The sequence below is a fragment of the Convolutriloba macropyga genome, chromosome 9 (genome assembly GCF_964194025.1).
Source record: "Convolutriloba macropyga chromosome 9, txConMacr16.3, whole genome shotgun sequence".
NCBI classification, from domain to species: domain Eukaryota; kingdom Metazoa; phylum Xenacoelomorpha; order Acoela; family Convolutidae; genus Convolutriloba; species Convolutriloba macropyga.
The window spans coordinates 15,167,526-15,186,478 of NC_134476.1; the positions used below are offsets into that span (position 1 = coordinate 15,167,526).

The 18,953-nt window shown below is 34.5% G+C and overlaps 3 protein-coding genes across 3 annotated transcripts in view; 1 reads left to right on the plus strand and 2 right to left on the minus strand.

Moving 5' to 3' along the window:
- The first annotated feature begins 250 nt into the window (after positions 1 to 250).
- On the plus strand, positions 251 to 16,207 carry LOC142345633 (uncharacterized). Its single transcript, XM_075397790.1, has 3 exons — positions 251 to 554; positions 8,985 to 9,144; positions 14,917 to 16,207. Exons 1-3 carry the CDS (start codon positions 341 to 343, stop codon positions 16,064 to 16,066), a joined length of 1,524 nt encoding a protein of 507 aa, XP_075253905.1. The 5' UTR covers positions 251 to 340; the 3' UTR covers positions 16,067 to 16,207.
- LOC142345634 (PSME3-interacting protein-like) overlaps positions 6,750 to 18,953 on the minus strand; it is a 305,369-nt gene continuing 293,165 nt past the window's right edge. The window contains exons 2-3 of the mRNA XM_075397791.1: positions 8,064 to 8,283; positions 6,750 to 7,498 (exon numbers count right to left, since the gene is read on the minus strand). Of these exons, the coding sequence (XP_075253906.1) occupies positions 6,878 to 7,498; positions 8,064 to 8,219 (777 nt within the window). The 5' untranslated portion in view covers positions 8,220 to 8,283 and the 3' untranslated portion in view covers positions 6,750 to 6,877. The remainder of the gene's footprint in view (positions 7,499 to 8,063; positions 8,284 to 18,953) is intronic.
- LOC142345636 (tRNA wybutosine-synthesizing protein 3 homolog) lies at positions 14,864 to 17,302 on the minus strand. Its single transcript, XM_075397793.1, has one exon. The coding sequence runs from the start codon at positions 16,817 to 16,819 to the stop codon at positions 16,163 to 16,165; it is 657 nt and encodes a 218-aa protein (XP_075253908.1). The 5' UTR covers positions 16,820 to 17,302; the 3' UTR covers positions 14,864 to 16,162.

Consider the following 18,953-nt stretch of genomic DNA (forward strand, 5'->3'; position numbering starts at 1 on the left):
AGAATTTGAATTATTCAAAGCAAACAATCGATTTTTGAGAGAAGTAATTCACCTATACAAATCGTCCTTGTTTTGAAATACTTTTAATAATTCCCGTAAAATTAACACTTCTCTAAATACTTTTACTCAACACTAAAAATTCAATCTTCTCGTGAAATTTTTACAGCGTTTACAATATTTTACAATTTTACAAATAACCTTCGTAAAATTAATATATAGTATTATAATTTCTTTGCATTTTACAGTTTAATAGGTAATCTTCCCTGTAAAATCTCTTTAACTCTTCAAAAATATATCCTTCTTGTGAACAAATAAGTGTTCAGCTGATTACCTTCCAAATATGGTGATGCGTCTGGAGGGAGTTCAAAGTACCCACGTGTACATGGAGAAGGAAGCATCAAGGGGCGTGTTCATGGCCATATTCATAATCCTCAACATCCTCTTCTCTCTGTGCACGAATGGATTGTTATTCTATGTGTTTGTCAAGAGACCCAAACATATATTAAAAGATCTGCCTATGCAATTGGTCTTTTGTATCGTCATCTCCAATTTGGGTAAGTTGGACATTGTACCAATTTAAAAAAAATGAAAAGAAAAGCTTACTGGGCACCAGATTTTACATAAGAAAAGCATTGTTGACTGGAAATTATACCAACTTCTGTAACTTTTCGGATAAAAAATTTGCGAAAAGTGATTATCTGTGGTAGTGATATGACCTATATCTGAATTAGAGAAAAACAGCGCCTGTTACATATCAGATATCCTATTCTCAAAGACAAGGAGGCTCGTTAATGTGCGTTTGCAAAATTTTCCGACACCGCTCATCCAAATTCTTGACTTAACTGTCTACCAAATGAGGAATGGATAGAAATCTTTAAAAAATTTACATTCAAAAATAATTGGTATATGAAAAAGAAACTCAAATCGTTTGAAACTCAAATCACTAAATGAATCAATACGGCATTAGAGAGCCGATGAGACCTGCCATTAATGAGACGGGACAAGACAAGCATCGAAATCAAATACAACAACAAACATTATTTACGATCATAATTATTTACATTCAAAAGATCAAATGTCTAAAAAATGCAAATGTCTAAAAAACAAAGCCAGAATAGAATCAGATCAAACCCAAAAGAAAAGTAACTTTAACTTCACTAAAAATGATGTTATTTTTCCTTACTGAGAAAAGATATCAAGTCGACAAAAAAACAAAGGGAAAAGTTCAAAATATTTCAAAGTCAGTAAAATCATCATCTATAAACTGATATTATTAAGCGGTTTCATTTACAACTATATATGACGCCATCGAGGCCTGCCACTGTCAAGAATATATACGACTACAAAAACAACAAAAAAACCACAGGCAAAAAAACTAATTGGATTTTGCTAAAAAACAGTGTCAAAGCCGTCAAAACAAAAGCTACTCATTAAAAACATAAAATATATCGATCTTTTATTGATTTCTCATCATTGATAAATTTTAAACCAAGTTCTTCCAAAAATCACAAGAACCATGAAGCCAGTTACGCTTTTCATTAGTGAGAACACTTTTATTATCTTTCGGCTGGTTGCCATATGAATATCGAGGGACTCTTTCAAAAGGACTATGCGGAAAAAAAGATAAGAACCAAAATTACGGACCAATATCAAAAACTCACAAGATTTGTATCAAAATACATTGTGTCAAAAATACAACATAATAAAGGAGATTAATATTTGGTTTATCAAAAATTTGACGGGACCTCTCATTACTGAGACTAAGATGCAAACTGACACAACATTTTAACTGCTGTTTTTAAAACAACTCGCTATCAACTGAAACCATAAAATAGGTCAAACTACATCTCCATATATAGCCATTGAGACCTGTCATGATCACAATATAAGATATTCAATTACGCTTTCTTTCGACGCAAATGGCAGCTCTCATTATTTGACAATGTTATACATTAAATGAACTCCAAAATCGACCAATACCCAATAATACAAAATTTTATGAAAACTCTTATTATCAAAGCCATGGAACCATTCGTTCAAAAACAAAATATTTTGAAAGACTAAACTAAAATTTTCCAGAACGAAGATCCGGTTGGTTATTACAGAGACTACGCTATAAAGAGACAGAACTCAGAAAGTGACAAGTTCAAAAATGTAGATACATTCATGAAGCAATATTAGAACTATAAGAGCCATTAGGTATCAGCTGAAAGCATCATATAGTTTCACTTATACCACGTAAGAAAGCGAATTGCATCATTGATAAGCGAGACTAAAAAGTTCAATTAAGTTTACAAAAACAATTACAATTTTTACACCATGAGCTTTTTTTCTCTGAAAACAAAACATTATCGTTGGGCCTCATTTGCACGTATATAAGATCTGCAATTAGTTAATCAAATCATTTTGGTCTATAATTTACATGAGAAAAACAAACGCGAAAAAAATTTAGAAGACAGTGCCTCAATACACTCCGAATAATTTTAGATTGCACAAATTCATGAAGATACCGAACTAGTCTTTATGCATGTTCATTAAAAGGACGTAATTATTCCAGAACTAGATAATTTGGCAACAAAAATTTCAATATAAAAACGAACAATGCATTTTGAACAAATATCGGGTTATATTAGCAAAAAGGAACAAAACTTTCTCAAAGATAATTTTACTCTGACTTTAAAAAGATTGTTTCAACAGTTTCAGGCTGGGTAATTCCGTCAAACAAACAAAGTGTGCCAAAGAAGCATATTTGGCTCCAGTTTTGATTTAAAAAGGCTGAATTCTGGTAATTTTTGCTAAAATTTTAGCCAAAATATTCGGATCAAACAGTTCAACTATCCTCCTCTATCTTTAAAGGAAAAAACCAGTAACACTATCTTTAACAATTTTATTAAATTGTGGGAAAAATGACAAAAATTGAGGGAAACCTACGGACAATGTAACAAAGACAATGAAAAATCAGTCGAAATTTCACTAAAACTTAAACCTCTATAACTCCTTGGAAAAACAAAATTCAAATAAACATTTAACTGTAAATCTAATGCTGGGAGTGCTTTCTAATGATACCAGACGACTCTCAACGATTAGCATATCGATAGGCCACAATTGTCTGAACAAAAACCCAGTTGACCATGGACTTGCTCCTCTCCCCCCCCCCCCCCCCAGGGTCGGAACAATAAACTGATTCAATTTTCATTCACAATACTGATAGTAGGAGATGATCAACTGTTCATACTCTTTTTTAAAAAAACATACATGTAACGGTGCAACAATGGTGAAAATACGCCACTTCGATACAGACTGTTTTCAGTGTAAATTGACTGATTGAGTTAATTAGGTAGACAACTAGGTATCAGGCAATCAATTATTTCGTAATTTATGAAATTTGGGTAGATGCATGATTGCTACCAGAGGTGATGAATAGTGGGAATGGTCCAAAACTTGATATGATAACGATTAGAAGCTTTCCTCGGACAACGGTTGCTAATCTGCTTCTGTCTTTAACTGAATTCCTACCAAAGCACAGCTAAAAGGTTGGGATAATCTGTTATCCAAGTCTTTGTAACTCACACAACCAAAAGATCACTAGGAAAGACAAATTTTTTCGAAAAATTACTAGGGTTCTTTGTGAAATCTAACATACAAAACCCATTAAAACATCCCCACTAATAGGCGCCGATAAACCAACCGAAAAAGAATAGCATTATTTGAAAAAGAATTGCAAAAGCAAACAGAAATTAAAGCAACAGTTTAACTCTTCCACATCTTCAACTTACTTCACGCACTAACCGTCAAGAATTCTATCATACGTTTAAACAACCCAAACAAAATGTTAAAAACTAAAAAAAATAGCGAAATACATTAGCGAAAAAGAATAAAACTAGCGAAAAATATTGCTGCAATTGTTTGCCACTGCTTAACTGCAACAATAAGAGACTTTTGCTTTTACTTTTTGAGTCTCTAAAATAAACGCAGTGGATCAATGGTGTCAACCTTTTTGTTCTGCCTCCACTTTAGAGGGGATGAGGAGGACCTACATGCCAAACGGCTGATTTTTGTCAGTCAATTTTGTTCAATTCATCCTACAAAGTTTTGAAAGGTATAATTAGAAAGCCCTTCAAGCGTAGAACATCTTATCACATTCAAGAGCCGAGATTCTTTGAATATCGGCTTTTCCGAGGAATTATCGAGGTTCAAGGAATTGTGAGCATTTGTCTGATTTCCGTTTTGTTCAAATTTTCAGAAACTTTAGCTCCAGCTCAAATTTTGAGCAATTTTTATTAAAAAAAAGTATGTTAAAATAGTTTAAAAATAGTGTTATTTGTCTAACCTTTGAAGATAAAACATTTTTTGACTGCTTGATTCGACATTTTGGCCAAAAGTTCTGGCTAATTTTTCGAAAAGTCGTTCTCAATGAAAAATGGCCGCAAAATTGCTTCAAAGGTTCAATTAATTGGAGATCCCACTTACGTTCGAAAGAGGCCCAATGACCAAATTTGTATTCAGAAAAAAAATGGTTTTTATGGCTCCTACAGTGCTTTTGTAAACTGTTAAGGCATTCTCCTCTTTTTTCTGCAATTGTTATTCATTGTAGCCTTATGAGTTGGTCTAATCAAGCAAAGGTCCGATATGCTATCTAATGAGGTCGCTGTAAACCTATCTACTAATGCTTTCAGTTCATACCTGAGGGCTCTGATGTCTTTGCATAAATTACTTCTCAAAAACAACCGAAATTTGGTCCAGCTTTCAACTATGCTACATTAAAATTTGTCAACTTTCGACTTTTCCGTCAACTTGTGGCTGAGTACTGTTAATGACTGGTCCCATCCGCTTTCTAATGAAATCAAAATTAATCTATAGAAGTTCTGTTTTAACTAATTGCTGTTAAAATGGTTCTTTATCAGTTTTTCCATCTTATTTCGGTCACATTGTAGCTTAGTCTTATTAAAGACAAGTCACATTTTCTTTCTATTGAAACAACAGTTCATCTGTTAAGCCTTTTATGTTTCAACAAATGACTTTGATTTCGATAAATTTGAATTTTAACAAAATTTTCATTAACATGGATATTTGCCATGTTCGTGGTTCTTCTGTAGTCGTATTTCTCTAAATAATTACAGCTTCTGCTTTCCAGGTCTCCTATGACTCAGTCCTACCATTAAGTAAAAGCTCCACCTAGCAGCCAAAAAAGTATAAGTAAAACTTTCTTATGGTTTCAGTTAAAACTTTTTTAACATTATTTCTATTAACTTTTGCTTAATCTCATTAGTGACACATATCTGTTATCTAGTAAAATCAATCTGTCTCGGAGTTCTGGGTTTTAATGATGATGTTTACTTTGGTACCAATAATTTTCATACGAATTTAGATTTTGTGTATTTGCTAAAAACTGTGGTTCGCGTTCCGTTTCCTTTACTTTGTCCATTGAAGAAAGGTCCCATTGAGCTTTAAGAAATCTAAGTTGAACTAATGTTCTCAGTGCAGAACTAGCGGATTTAATAACGACTTCGACAATTGACTCGAAACCTCAATTGAATTTCGGGTTTTATGATTTTTTGTAGTCACATGACATTTGCTGATTAACGACAGGCATCAATGGCTGGATATGGAGGTATATGTGAACTTAATTATTATCTTCCATCGATAGCTTGTGATTTAATTATCTTAGAATTTAATTGTTTACAAAATATCAATGTAGTTTTTAACTTGGCGTTTTTTTGCTTCTTTTTGTTAAATTTCAATGTACTCTGATTCATGCAAAGTCACATACACTTTCTTCCTAATCAAACATCAATCTCGATTGGTTTTTTTTAATACGATGCGTTTGACTGCCACTCAAATTTCGATTTAAAAAATTCTGCGCTGTTTTGAATTTTCACAATGGCACATTGAGTACTGACCCTATTCGAGTTTAAATGAGCCTTAGGTGAGCATATTAATCTACTTAGTTCATAGCTTATAGTTTTATTGGCGTCAGCATTTTATGTTTTCGTTATTTATTTATGAAATTTTGAAAACTGCCTTAGTCACACTGGCTTCCTATGGAGTTAAATCGATCAAGTATTTTTTATTTGAACGCTGATGATTGTTCTGATTTTTGAAGTTATTTGGTTTCAACAAATTCTGTTTGTCGGCTCGTTCCCTAATCCCATTAAAGACAGCACCCATCTGCTCGGCAGTGAAGTACAAGTTAAATTGTTCAGTTTAGGTTTTATCTGATACCATTTTTTCTATTGTTTTTAAGGGATATTGAGTTTTGCCAGTAATTAATGTTTAGTTGTTTTATTCTGCTGTTTATCTTGTCTCGTAGTTTCATTAATGGCAGGTCTCATGGTTCTTCTAATGCGGCATTATTTGATTAATTTAGTGGTTCAAGTTTATAATTTTTGAATTTTTCAAACAGCGTAAATTATAGAAATTTACCTGTCTCCTCATTTGTTAGACAATTGAGTCACAATGTGGAGGACCGCGACCGGATCCTTATGTGGAAAAGAAAATTACCGAGCCTACTTGTAACAGAAAGGATAAATTTTCATGTCAAAATCTGATCGTCCAATAAATGTCGGGTGCAAACGTCTTCTGACGTTCAGTGCTACCTTCACTTGCTGAAAATCACTGATAGAATCGCTATTTATTCGTTCCGCAATACTGTCCCCACTTTTCTCGGCCTCAAGCGAAATGCTTGGAGAGGTATACATTAAAACAAAGAATTAAGCTTGCCATTTGATGCCTCCATCTTTTTTAAAAAATAGCGTTACACAGAAATTTAAAAAAGAACAAAAAAAACATAAGCACCGAATTATTTTACAATTGGGGAAACTTCTATCACCATTGCAACAAATATTCAAATCTTGAAAAACAGCTTAGTTTTAATATCTTAATCAGAATCTGATATATCCGAGTCACTATCATTGTATGAGGCTAAAGAACTTAAGGCTGAAACTTTTGGTGTCGTTTGATCAGAATTTATAACATTTGAAACTAAGGAACTGGAATCTGATGTTTCGGTTTTAGTTTTATTCAAATTCAACCTATCACTTCTCAAAATCTGCCGTTCAGAAATTTCCGATCGATTTGATATCGAAGTTTGTTGCAATAGATGAGAGTCTGAACTATTCGCCGAATTGTTGAAATCTTCAATTTTTGGACATTTTGCTGTTCTCGGTTTGCATTTTGAATCTGGTTTTGCATCGCGTTTCTTTACAAGACAAGCTAAACCACTTTTACTGCCTTTAGTTTCAGCGTTTTTCTTCAGTGCAGGTTTACCAGTAGTAAAACTTTCAATTTTGTCAGACGTTGGTTCTAATAAATTCTCTAAAACAATGTTCTTGTTTTCTTCAATTAATGATTTTAACTCTGAGTCAAGGTCGGATCTGTGTACACGACTTTGGACTTCAACTTCGGCTAAAAACGTCGTCTCGTCTTCTTCTAGACCTCGAAAATGATTTTTGAACTTTCTGCTTTCTTCGTATTCCAGGTCTCGTTTATCCTTGTTCTCCTGAAAGGAAAAACTGAAAATACAATATATGCCTCAATATAAATTTTAAAGTCTATTTTGCAGAGAAACCGGTTGTTTCTGACATTTTTACAGGTAAAGATTTTGTATGTAATAACACAGCCATTGAAGACGGCGTCTGCAATATCAATGTTATTTATGAACGCATAATGGGTGCATATGGGGATTGACATTTCCCTTGAAAACAGAGAAAAGGCAACCAATCCAGTCTACAACGTACATTATTTAAAAAACATTTCCAGTTTTCACACGCAAACAGCGACAACAAATGTTTTTTTTTCGCCAAAATAAAACTTCGATATTTTTGTACCAGTCTGGAAACGCAGCTTTTGATTTGAAAATAATTGCTTCTCTACGAGAGCTAAAAACTTCCGTAGACATTATCCACCGCACAATTCAGCCATGCAGATAACGCAACGTGAATAAAAAAAAGACCAAAACGTTTACAATAATTGCTATGAACTTCGTTCAAGAGCAATTAAACAGGATGATGGTAGAGGATTTTAGCAACTTTTAACGATCCCGAAACGATAAATTTACACCAGACCTGGAGTTGTTCATACAGTGTCTTATTACAGATCTCCTGTTCAGGTGCCTGGATTGGGTCACTTTCTGTCCTGACCCTCTCCCATTCCTCTTGCCTTGCTCGCTTTCTCTCCTCTATTGAGGATTCGTTCTCAAACCTTATTGCACCACTAGCCATAGGTAGTCTAGTTATGAAGAGATGTTCTGTTCACATTAAAGTTGAAGATTATCATAGATACCTAAAAGAGCAATAATTTTCACAAAAAAAAAACAGCCGGAAGACACTTGAAATTCTCCAATAATTCACTCATCTCGAAGGCTAATCTTTTCATTAAGCTATTAACTTCAACAAAATCGGAGAAAAAACAAAACAATTGAAATCGTCTTCTTCGGAGTGATAGAACCCACCTCCCAAAACTCAACTGCTCACTAACATAGGGGGAAAAGTGTGAGCAGACCATGAAAAAATATAGGTCCCATATAAAATTTAAATATTAAAAAAAAGTGAAAGGCAATAAGAGATCCGCCCAGTTTCGCTGTTTTCATTATTGAAAAGTTTCACTTTATTGGAATTGAATCGACTTGAAGATTTCATCTCGTGGTTTAATAGCTAAACAATTAAAAAGGGACAGCGCAGAAAAAATTTCAACCAAAAATTGGCAGAATTTCAATTTCAAACAAGACATCAGAATAGATTTCAAAGATGCGGCATTAAGTTGATAAAACTGCGCAAATCAATTTTAAGAACAGAACAATACCAAAAAATAATCTTTCTCCACACCTGATTGATTCCCTATCAGATTAGGCTACTAGAACGAACTTCATGTGTCAACGGGTTATCCTTTCGGAGCCAACTTACTTTCACATATAATTCACATTAACGCTCAACCCGTGAAAATTTTAATACTATTCGTAGTTGAATAAAAGGTGGGATGTGTTCCAGTGTTGAGCATAGTATGTATGCCAATGAGTGTGTTGGTGTGTATTTGGAGTGGGGGTGACAACTGGGTATTCAGTGAGACACTCTGCACTGTCCACGGACTCACAAACACAACATGCCAACTAAACCTTCTCTGGCTCATCACTTCTGTGGCCATAGACAGGTAAGCTTATTATTACAAATATTGGAACTGATATACTGCAGGTCCGTACATTAGATACTTAAACGACGGGGTCAATCGCGGGACCACATGTATAAACTGAGAGTTCAACCCCTAGTTCTACTCTTGGTATATAGTTAAGTATTAAAGAAAGTGCTAACTAGTGCTATCTCAATCTTAATAACTTTAACTATTCTATCCCTTAATGCTCGGTTCATATTTGATGCTGTTTAACATAACTTATTAATTCACATTTGCATTTATGTTAAACAGCATCAAATATGAACCGAGCATTAAGGGATAGAATAGTTAAAGTTATTAAGATTGAGATAGCACTAGTTAGCACAGGTTGAAATATTCTAAGTTAACTTGTAACTTAGATAGGATTTAAGAGATGTTAATTTATAACTCAGAGAAGTTAAGCTGAACTTACCTGATTTCCAAAATTGTGCTAAGTTAACATTTTCTGACTTAGAAAGTTCTCAGTTAAGAACTTGTCACAAAATATTCTAAGTTAAAATCTATCTCAAGTAAGCTGAGATTTAAGCAAGGGAGCAATACGGGAGTATGATTTAAATCAGAAGTTATCGGGGACCAAATTGTGCTGGTGGTTGAGCGTGCAAGCTCATTGTATACTTGCGGACACGTGGTTCTCTAGTATCCTATTGGATAGAGATAGCAGTGTCGACAGAGTTACCAAGGTTAAGTTGGTGTTCTCAAAGTGGCATGACAATGTCACGTCATGGTATTCTCAGTTTGAGTTAGTGATCTTAAAATAGTAGTTTATTCAAAACTACTTAGTAATTTGTTCACACGTTAAGTGGACTCTGTCGAAGATTATTGAAGTGTTACTGAGTGTAGCACACTTCAGTACACTGATTCCTACCCAGAGGACATCAGTACAACAAAACGCGTCAAGAGATGAATAACATTTTCGCGGCTTGGCAATTTTCGACCTCACGGAACTCCAAATAACTTACTGTTTTGTCACATTCATGAGCCGAATAATGGCCTAAAGCTGACTGTTTTTTCTCCCGTCTTCTTTATCATTTTCCCCCTCAAAATTTGAGATCCGCCGTTTGCCATTATTGGCCTTTTGCTGTAGTAGTACCAATATAGTTAAAACAGAAGTTTGTGGAACGTAAACAAAAAGTCAAACTAGCAGAAACGTTTTGCAAAATATTTAAAAACTTTGTCTCAATTTTATCGTTGATCGGTATTTAGCAAACGGTTTCCCATGGCTAATACTAGGAAATTCACCCATCAAGTTTTCTCATCGTGTAGTCAATTAATCATCGTGTACTTAATGTAATTAAGTACTTATCCTGGTTAAAAATTCGAAGTACCAAATTGGGGAAGTAAATTAAAGATCTATTCGCAGGTCTTGATGTTCTTTAAACCTAAATTTGAGCGGTGATTTTGATCACGTCGAAACAGGAAGTGAATAGAGAAAACGAGAAGTTTTGCAGCGTGAAAATTTGAATTCATTTGAAGTTAAAATTAAATCAGGCCTTAGTTTTTATATTGTTGTGAAGTTTTTTGTTCCTGTGACTCCTCAACTTACCTCAAACCAGCTTTGGATCACTCAGCCTTTCAAATTTTCGAATGAATTGTGTACTTGCCTTCATTTTTCATATCAAGCATTTTTTTGATAATATGAACACTTTGTTGTCTCACTCACTTATGATACTTTACTCTCATGATGACTTTTCCTCTCTCAAATTTAATTTCACGTTCTACGATTAGAGGAATCTTATAGGTCAAACAAATATATCTAATGGAAGGTTTGAAAGTAGCTTTACAGTACATAAGTCGAAATCAACTAAATGACATCACATCAATGAGTACACAAACCTTTTCCGGTCCCATTCTTTTCATTGGTATTTAATACTGAAAAATTTTGCAACTAACACAGCTACTTTCTGGCTATCTGTCAGTTATGTCTTAGTAGGCCTTACTTGACATCCACGAAAACCCACATTTCAGAAACTTTTAAATACTCTAACTATTTCCTTGGCAAAATTTGGGTTTCAATTTGTCCTACATCATATGTACATTTTATTGTAAAATCAATCTAGAATTTTTAAGAAATTTTCAGTCAGCTCAAATTAAGAAGTAATACAACGGCTCCAAACACCATACACTGACCATACAACTGCCAGAATCTATTAATGTATGCAAAAATTTTGTTTCAGTAGACAGAAGCTATGCAGCATATCGAATCCAAACTTCCCCACATGTACAGACAGAACAATAATTTAGTAATAAATAAAGGAGACACAAGTCTCATGGAAATATTTTTAACGCTGGATATTAGCTTGACTATCATCTTAATGTGTACATCTAACTTCAACCTGATACACAATAAGAAACTCATAGTCCAAAACTTACAAATTCGATTTTACGTTAGTACCCCGAACCGCTTTTTCCTACCGTCTGAAATGGTTTTGAGAAAATACGTCCATGCGCTTCTGCATTAGCGCTATAACTGACGCATTGGTGTCGAATGAGAACTTTGGAATTTCAGTGCCAAGCATACCTGTTTGTTTCAAATTTATTGCAATTTGAGACCTTTTTGGCCTGAAAAAAGGATACTGCAATTTTGCAGCAAAAGCAATCTAGTTATTTATTAGCCAATCTAACAGATGTTTTTGTAGCGCCACATACAATTTCCGCCCTAGAATAGAGCTCTGTTTTTGACAATAATCCTTAGCTTAACTGTGGATAAAGTAACAATTTATCTAACGTGATTTATATCGGCAACATTGACAGTTAGGGAAACTTTAACGAATTTCTTAAATCAAATTCTTAAGATCTCTGTCGCTTGTAATTGTTCCGGTCCTCTTGAGGGGGGAGGAACTATATACTCAAATGGGTTTTTTTTGTTCAGACATATTTTGACCGATCGAGTTGTGAGTGGTATCATTAAAAAGCCCGTCCAGCGAAGAATATGGAATTAAGTTTTTTTTAATTTCGTTTTCTAGAGCGAGTTATCGTGGTATAATTGTTGTGAATATTTGACCAATTTGCCTTTTTTATTCACATTTTTCGTCAGTTTTGCTAAAATTTCGTCAATTTTGCTAAAATATTTAAAACATGTTAAAAATAGTACTGTTGATTTTATGAAGACAAAAAAGTATTTTTGACTGATTTGATTTAACATTTTGGCCAAAATTTTGGCTAAGTATTTCAAAATTCAGCCTTTTTCATCCAAAATTGCCCGAAATAAGCTACTTTAGTCCACTCTGAATAAATTTACCGGAAGTACACACCCAAAAAAAACTAACACAATCTTCTTAGACAACAAGGGGAGATGATAGGGCTACTTCCACATCCGTTGAGGATTGTCTGGAATTAAAATTTTGCCGTTTTTTGCTAACTTTACTCTATGGTTGTCGAAAACGCAGCATTCATTTTTGATCTGTTAACTAACAAATTATCCAGATCTATAAAATTCGAAACAATTGAGTGTTCATAATGGACGAGAAGCAATAGAAAGGCTGGTTTTGGTATAATATTGCACTGTTACAATCCAAAAAATAATTACGATTGTACTCAGTCGATCTTTTTATTTTAAAAAATTCGATCTTTTCTTTGTTAATAAAAGAACAGAACCAACTCAAATCAAAACTGATCCTTGATAGGTCCACATGGTTACCTAGGCAGTTGTAAATTAATGTATCTAGTTTCTTCACCCAAACAATTATGGTCGTCTTCACTTTTAAAAAAGTTTGATTTTTAAATAAACAATGGCTTATTGAACTTTGCCACAATTTTTTCTTTATTTGGTAAACTTGTAGCTTAGTTTCAGCCAAGAACGAATGCTTCTTCTTGCTATTTCTTCTACTGAATTAAAATTTAATCATTTTTGGGGATTTACGCTTTAAGTTATGGTTTTCGGTTTTTGTTATTACTAGATTTAGCAATTTTATTTTTGATTTTTAGGCGTTGGCCCATTTTTCACGTTTTTTTGTTGTTTTATCCCATTATATTATTAATGAAAGCTCACATATTACATAATTGGCGTTCAACATAAGGAACAATAGAACACATAAAAGTCTTAGATTAGAGGCGTAGATTAATGTTTTAACGACTTCGACACCCCTTTCTCGAAGAATTTTTTTCATTTCTCATTAACTATCGTTTTCACTTTGTCTTTTTAGTCTCATGAAATTTTCTGCATAATTACAGGTCTCATTGGTTTTTTATGGAGGTATAAATGAGCCTGTATTCTGATTTGAAGTGATAGCTAATGGCTTTCATGACTTTGAAAGCAATTGTTTTCAAAAACTAAAAAAAATTACTTCAACTACGCATTTTTCTTTACTTTTTTGTTTATTTGTTACCTAGTCTTGTTAACTACAGGCTAAATATGACAATATTGTTGTCAAGGTAAGGTTTAAATGTACAGAATCTAATGTTTTTAAAGAATTCGTTATGAATCTACTGGCCTCGACACGGTTTTTTCGCAAAAAGAACTAATTTTTTATTTTTCTCTATATTTGACGTTCTTTGTGTAGACGTCAGACATATCGCGAAAAAATAAGTTCTCAAGCGCTTCCTTTGGACGATTAAACGTGCCTATTATTATTTCATTTTGTAGCTAATGGTTTTCATGACTTTGAAATAAATTGTTTTCGAAAAAAACAACGGTATTTCTTAATTTTTCCTCTTTTTCTATTTTTGTCTACATTTTACCTAGTCTCTTTAATGAGAGGTCACATACCACGTTTTTGGGTTTTTGAAGAAGGCGCACTCAAACATTTTTTGAGTGGCGAAATTTGCTTTACGGCTTCGACAGCTTTTTCTCGCAATTCTTAATTGAATTTTTGTTTGTTGTCTATTTGTTCTTTCTGTAACAGTATAAAAAATTGAATAATGCCCTCCTATAGAGACATAGTTTATTGTAAAACATTTAGACGTTTTCAGTTGATATCTAATGGTTTTCATTACTTTTGAAATTAATTGTTTTTAAAAAATTTAAGTGATTTTTTTTAAATTTGCTGATTTTGTTCTTTTGTCTAATTGTTACCAACCCTTACTTTGGACTGGTCCCATATCTTTTCAAATAAATACAAGTTCTTTTGTTTAGTTTCAGTTTTATCTGACGCTATCTTGACTTTGTTTTTAAGTTTTTTTTTAAATGGGCATAAAGTTTTGGATGTAATTAATGTTTGTTGTTGTTTTTTGATTTTGTATTTCGTCTAGCTTTGCTTTCTTAATAATGGCAGAAAAAATCAATCTAATACGGCGTTTTTTATTCCACCGGGTTATTTGCGTTGGAGGCAATCTTCTTGTCCATACACCAATTTTTTTGAAAAATCCTTCAGTTTTTGGGTTGTTTTATCTGTTCCTCATTTGATAGACAATTATGCTTAAAATGTGATGAGCAGGGTCGGAACTTAATGTGCGAGCTCACATTACCGAGCCTCCTTGTTTGCAGTATGAGCTTAGTATCTAACGAGTGAGTAGGTTCTACTTAATGTTTCAATATCTCTTTAGAAATCTTATAAAAACATACAATATGAAAAATTAACAAAGCGACTATTGTCCAACAAATTGTTCTCGCACGACAGGCGGGGCGATTGAATTCAGGGCCTGTAGCCTAGATAGATTCATCTTTATGGGTGCAAAACATCCTACCAGGGCGGGATTCGAACCATCGTTCAAAAATTCGTTCTTCCCTAATACTTTTTACTAACAGGACAATCTAAAACTGAAGTTATCGAAATGTGTTGCTTTATCATAAAACCTTAAAAAAATCGTTTATTTCAGACTCCTGGCAATAACATGTCCCATATTCCACTCAACTACCATCACCAAAAGGACGTCAATAGCCATGACTGCAACTCTCTCCGCGTGTTCTCTGGCTTTAACTCTACTCTGGCTCTTCGAGCATACAGAACACAATTCTTACGATTTCGACATCAAACAAGCAGGTTGTGCCGCAAACATACACGCAAACCTCGACAGACGGAGTTCGAATATTCTCGCTTTCAGTGCAATTGGTGCTCCAATAATAATTCTCAACACATCGTTTGTGTTGATTATTATATCAACTTTAATCTACGAGCAGAAGATAACCACGAAAGAAATTCGCTTGTCGGAAAATGAAGATTTGGAATTCAACTTTTTGTCGTCAAATCAAGCCGCGCAATCGAGGAAAAACTTGAAGAAAATTCGAAAATCAAGTTTGATTTTGATTTTATTCTTCGATATATTTCTAGCACCATTTTACATATCAACAGCAAAGTGGCTGAATATGCACTCACACGCAGTTTTGGTTCTGTTTAACTTAGGAGTCACAATAAGTCCAATAATTTATGGTTATATGAACAAAACAACCCGAATGGCAATGCAGAAATGCATGCATTACTTCATGCAAGATCCGAAATACTTTGGAGCAGATGACGATTCGGATACGCGGAGTATTGGGGGTTGGGTGGCACCAGATCGACATTTCGAGCGCTACGAAGAAACGTCCCTGTCTCGTCACCATGGCTTGAACTCCCGAAGCGGTGACTTCTTTTCGGGTTCTACATCGTTCGGAAATTCTCGACAGATCTCGGATGCTTTCTTGCGAGCCGAAAGCCCAGACGGACACCGGGTTCTGATTCTTAAGCAAATGGGCCAGGTCGTGAAACTGCCCACAGAAGCAAGCTTGGTAACCTTGGCAACGACGATCGAAAATGACGAAGAGGTCTTAACAGCAATAATTGAAGCTCCGCGAGAGAATCCCGAATTAATTCCCGAAGACTTTGACTTGGTTGAAACTTCGGATGAAATGCAACATGATCAAATCTCGAGTGACTCTGACCAAAATAGTTCGAGGGCTGACGATCAGGTTTTTGTACCACTCGCTTTGCAGGACGACTACGAAAAATATTCGTTCGCTTCGATTGACGACAAAAATTCAATCTGCTGATAATATCTATAAACAAATAAAGTTGCAATACTTTCAACGCAATTTGTTCAATAACTTACGTTCTTTGCAAATTTTTTTACATTGTCACAAAAATTTTTACTTCTCAGCATTTTCATTAAGCGAAATATGGTCCAAACTTTGTTCAAATCTTTTTATATAAATTTCATTTTGATCAAACTTTGCCTGAATAGATTGCTGAATAACTTCAACATACTGGTCCGAGATTAAAACAGCACCATTCGCATCAGTAACAGGTAACTCTAGTGTCAATGTGTTTCGAACTGCCAGAACATAACGACCTTGCTTAGCGGGTACTAATCCTGAATTTCGAAATCCACTTTGCAGAGCTTGATTTAGCAATAATTTAGCTGATATTAGCTCGTGGCACTGAACGTGTAGTATAAACGGTTCGTATTTCAGAATTGTGTTCCGACCTTTTATATTCGCTTTCAGTTCATCGACTGTAGGACAATGATGAATATTAGAATGCCAAGGTAAACCTTGTTTTTCATTGTCGCGCTCTTTGCTGGCAATCATAACTCTACCGCTACAGGAACTTAAAGAAAAGTAGTCACACAATGCGTTCAATTTTTCAATTAACGGGCGGATTGGTTCGTCAATTCCCCCCTTTCTCGATAGATCAGCGGAAGATAGTTTGGATTTTTTGAGCCTCTGAAACTCGGCATCTGGCTTTTGGTTTTGTTCAGGTATTTTCAAAAACTTGCTCATTATCAAAGAAGTCTGAAAAAACATTAAACACAGTAAATAACGATTCTGTTCACCAGCACAGTTGAACCCAATATATCATAGATAATTTTTGAGAAAATTAGACTTTGAAGACCCGGCTTTAGAATTTCGCAATTGAGTTGTTTACAACTAAAGGACTTCTATCCTCATTTTACATTTCAACAATCTGTGGAACTTGCACAAAGAAGTCAAACGAAGTGCCAGGTCACTTAAGTTTCTCACGTTATTAAAATTTGTACTCTAACAAACACTGGGGACAAAATTAAAACCGGGGCTTGGTTTTTGTATATATGATCTGCAATAGCAAGAAACCGGAAACAAAAAATCAAATACACTTGTAAATGCTGCAAATTAGACTACCACTTTTCCAACGCACTGCATTAAAGATATCACTCAGCATAGAGACATCACTTTAATCCATCCATAGATAAAAAAAATCCGTACTCTATTATATTCCTCAATGACAAATCAACTGTTCTATAAATGTTAAAATCGTACATGTAAAAACATATTCCAGGTGACCCGAGGCTTTTAGTGCTCTGACACGAGAGCGGCTGCACTAGTCCTGCGTATATGTCCCGCATGGATTAGAAATTATGTTCCACCTTCTTTAGAGATTTCAAAAGGATAACATATTGACTTTTTCACCCCTTAATTGAAATTGGACGAATATCAAAGCTCAGAACAAATTGTGGTACTATCTATTGCATATTTAATACCAGTTTTTGCAAACATTTGAGAAGGTCGCTAGATTGAGATACTGCACCTAAATTTTCATTTAGGACATTTCTTATGTTCGTTTTATCACTAAACTACAAATTTATGACTAAGTTCAGCTGCCTTCCGGTTTTAGCGCCTGATTAATTTATACACTTGATACTCTAACTGAAAATTGATGCGAGTCGACGGGCTAATCAAAACTCGGAGACCAATTATAAATTACGTGAACAATTAATTCGTGCCTATATTATTAGCGTACATCAGATACTCAAAGGTAAAAAAAATATCAGGCAATAAAACTTTGAGGCATCTCAACTTAGTCAATCAGTTTGTACGTAAGTCATAAAAAACACGCACTCAAGGCAAAAAGCTTTTACAGCGCATTTATCAAGTTTATCCCCCACTTGTTTATCCTCTTGCACTAGCAAAATATTCATTCTTTCATAGGTATTAACGAAACATGATTAAATTTATCAGCTTCTGATTCTCGTCCGTAACTTTAGTACGGTTTGCTATGCCTGAGTATTCATTCACTAAGAGAAGCACCCAAAAATAGAGACCTTGTGCCAGCACTCGGGCGCGACCGCCCTAGAGCCAGGGCACAATTCTCTTTGTCCAAAAAAGATTTATGTTCTAACATAAAACATGGGGTGACAGTGGGGGTAAACCACGGGGTGACTAAGTGGGGGTAAAACCGCCCTTCACATCATTAAAAAAACAGGTTTGCTCAATCGCATGATTAGAGTATAGTAAGGCTTAGAGCTCAAAGAGAATTTAATGCCCTTTGAGCGCTACCTGTTTATCCTGGTTTTTAGGACGAAAAGTGAAATGAGTCAGATGAAAAATCGCATAACAAAGACCACAGGACTAATATAATTGCTACAAACTTCCTTTTTCCACTTAATTAATGTGTCGGAGGTTCGATCATTATAAAATAGCATATAGCAGTGGATTCAACTCATCTGTTGTTAGAACAAAATCTGAGTCGCCACAAGGACTCAGTGCCCTGCCACGAGGGCGCTTGCGCTCGATTGCTGGGTACGATGCCCGAGGGTGACTAACATTTTGTTCTAACGCATTTAGAAAACCAAAGGGTACAAAAGTGTTGACATTCATGCGCAATAAAGTTAAAAGTACAATTTTGCAGACTAGTGACGGAAGGAGTTTCCATCATTTTTTCTAATCTATTAATTATTCGAAAATTTTTAAACCCAATAGGCCTTTTTGGTGTAACATTAAGATCAGAGACAATTCCATATTGGTCAGATAATTCCATATTTCCACTACTAATAAGTTGTGTACTGTTAGAATGAAAACAAAAAAACAAGTAAAAAACTCTGAGAAGCTTAAAATACAGTCTCTGATAGCTAAACAGCCAATTATTAGCGGTTTGATTCAAGTGTCAAAAATTGGCTTTCTT

Bases quoted from the DNA above. Each gene is read 5' to 3' on its own strand.
- LOC142345633 (XM_075397790.1), top strand. From the start codon at position 341: ATGGTGATGCGTCTGGAGGGAGTTCAAAGTACCCACGTGTACATGGAG. The intron at 555-8,984 runs GTAAGTTGGACA...GATGTGTTCCAG, and splicing joins TATCGTCATCTCCAATTTGG to TGTTGAGCATAGTATGTATG. The intron at 9,145-14,916 runs GTAAGCTTATTA...CGTTTATTTCAG, and splicing joins ACTTCTGTGGCCATAGACAG to ACTCCTGGCAATAACATGTC.
- LOC142345636 (XM_075397793.1), bottom strand. From the start codon at position 16,819: ATGTTTTTTCAGACTTCTTTGATAATGAGCAAGTTTTTGAAAATACCT.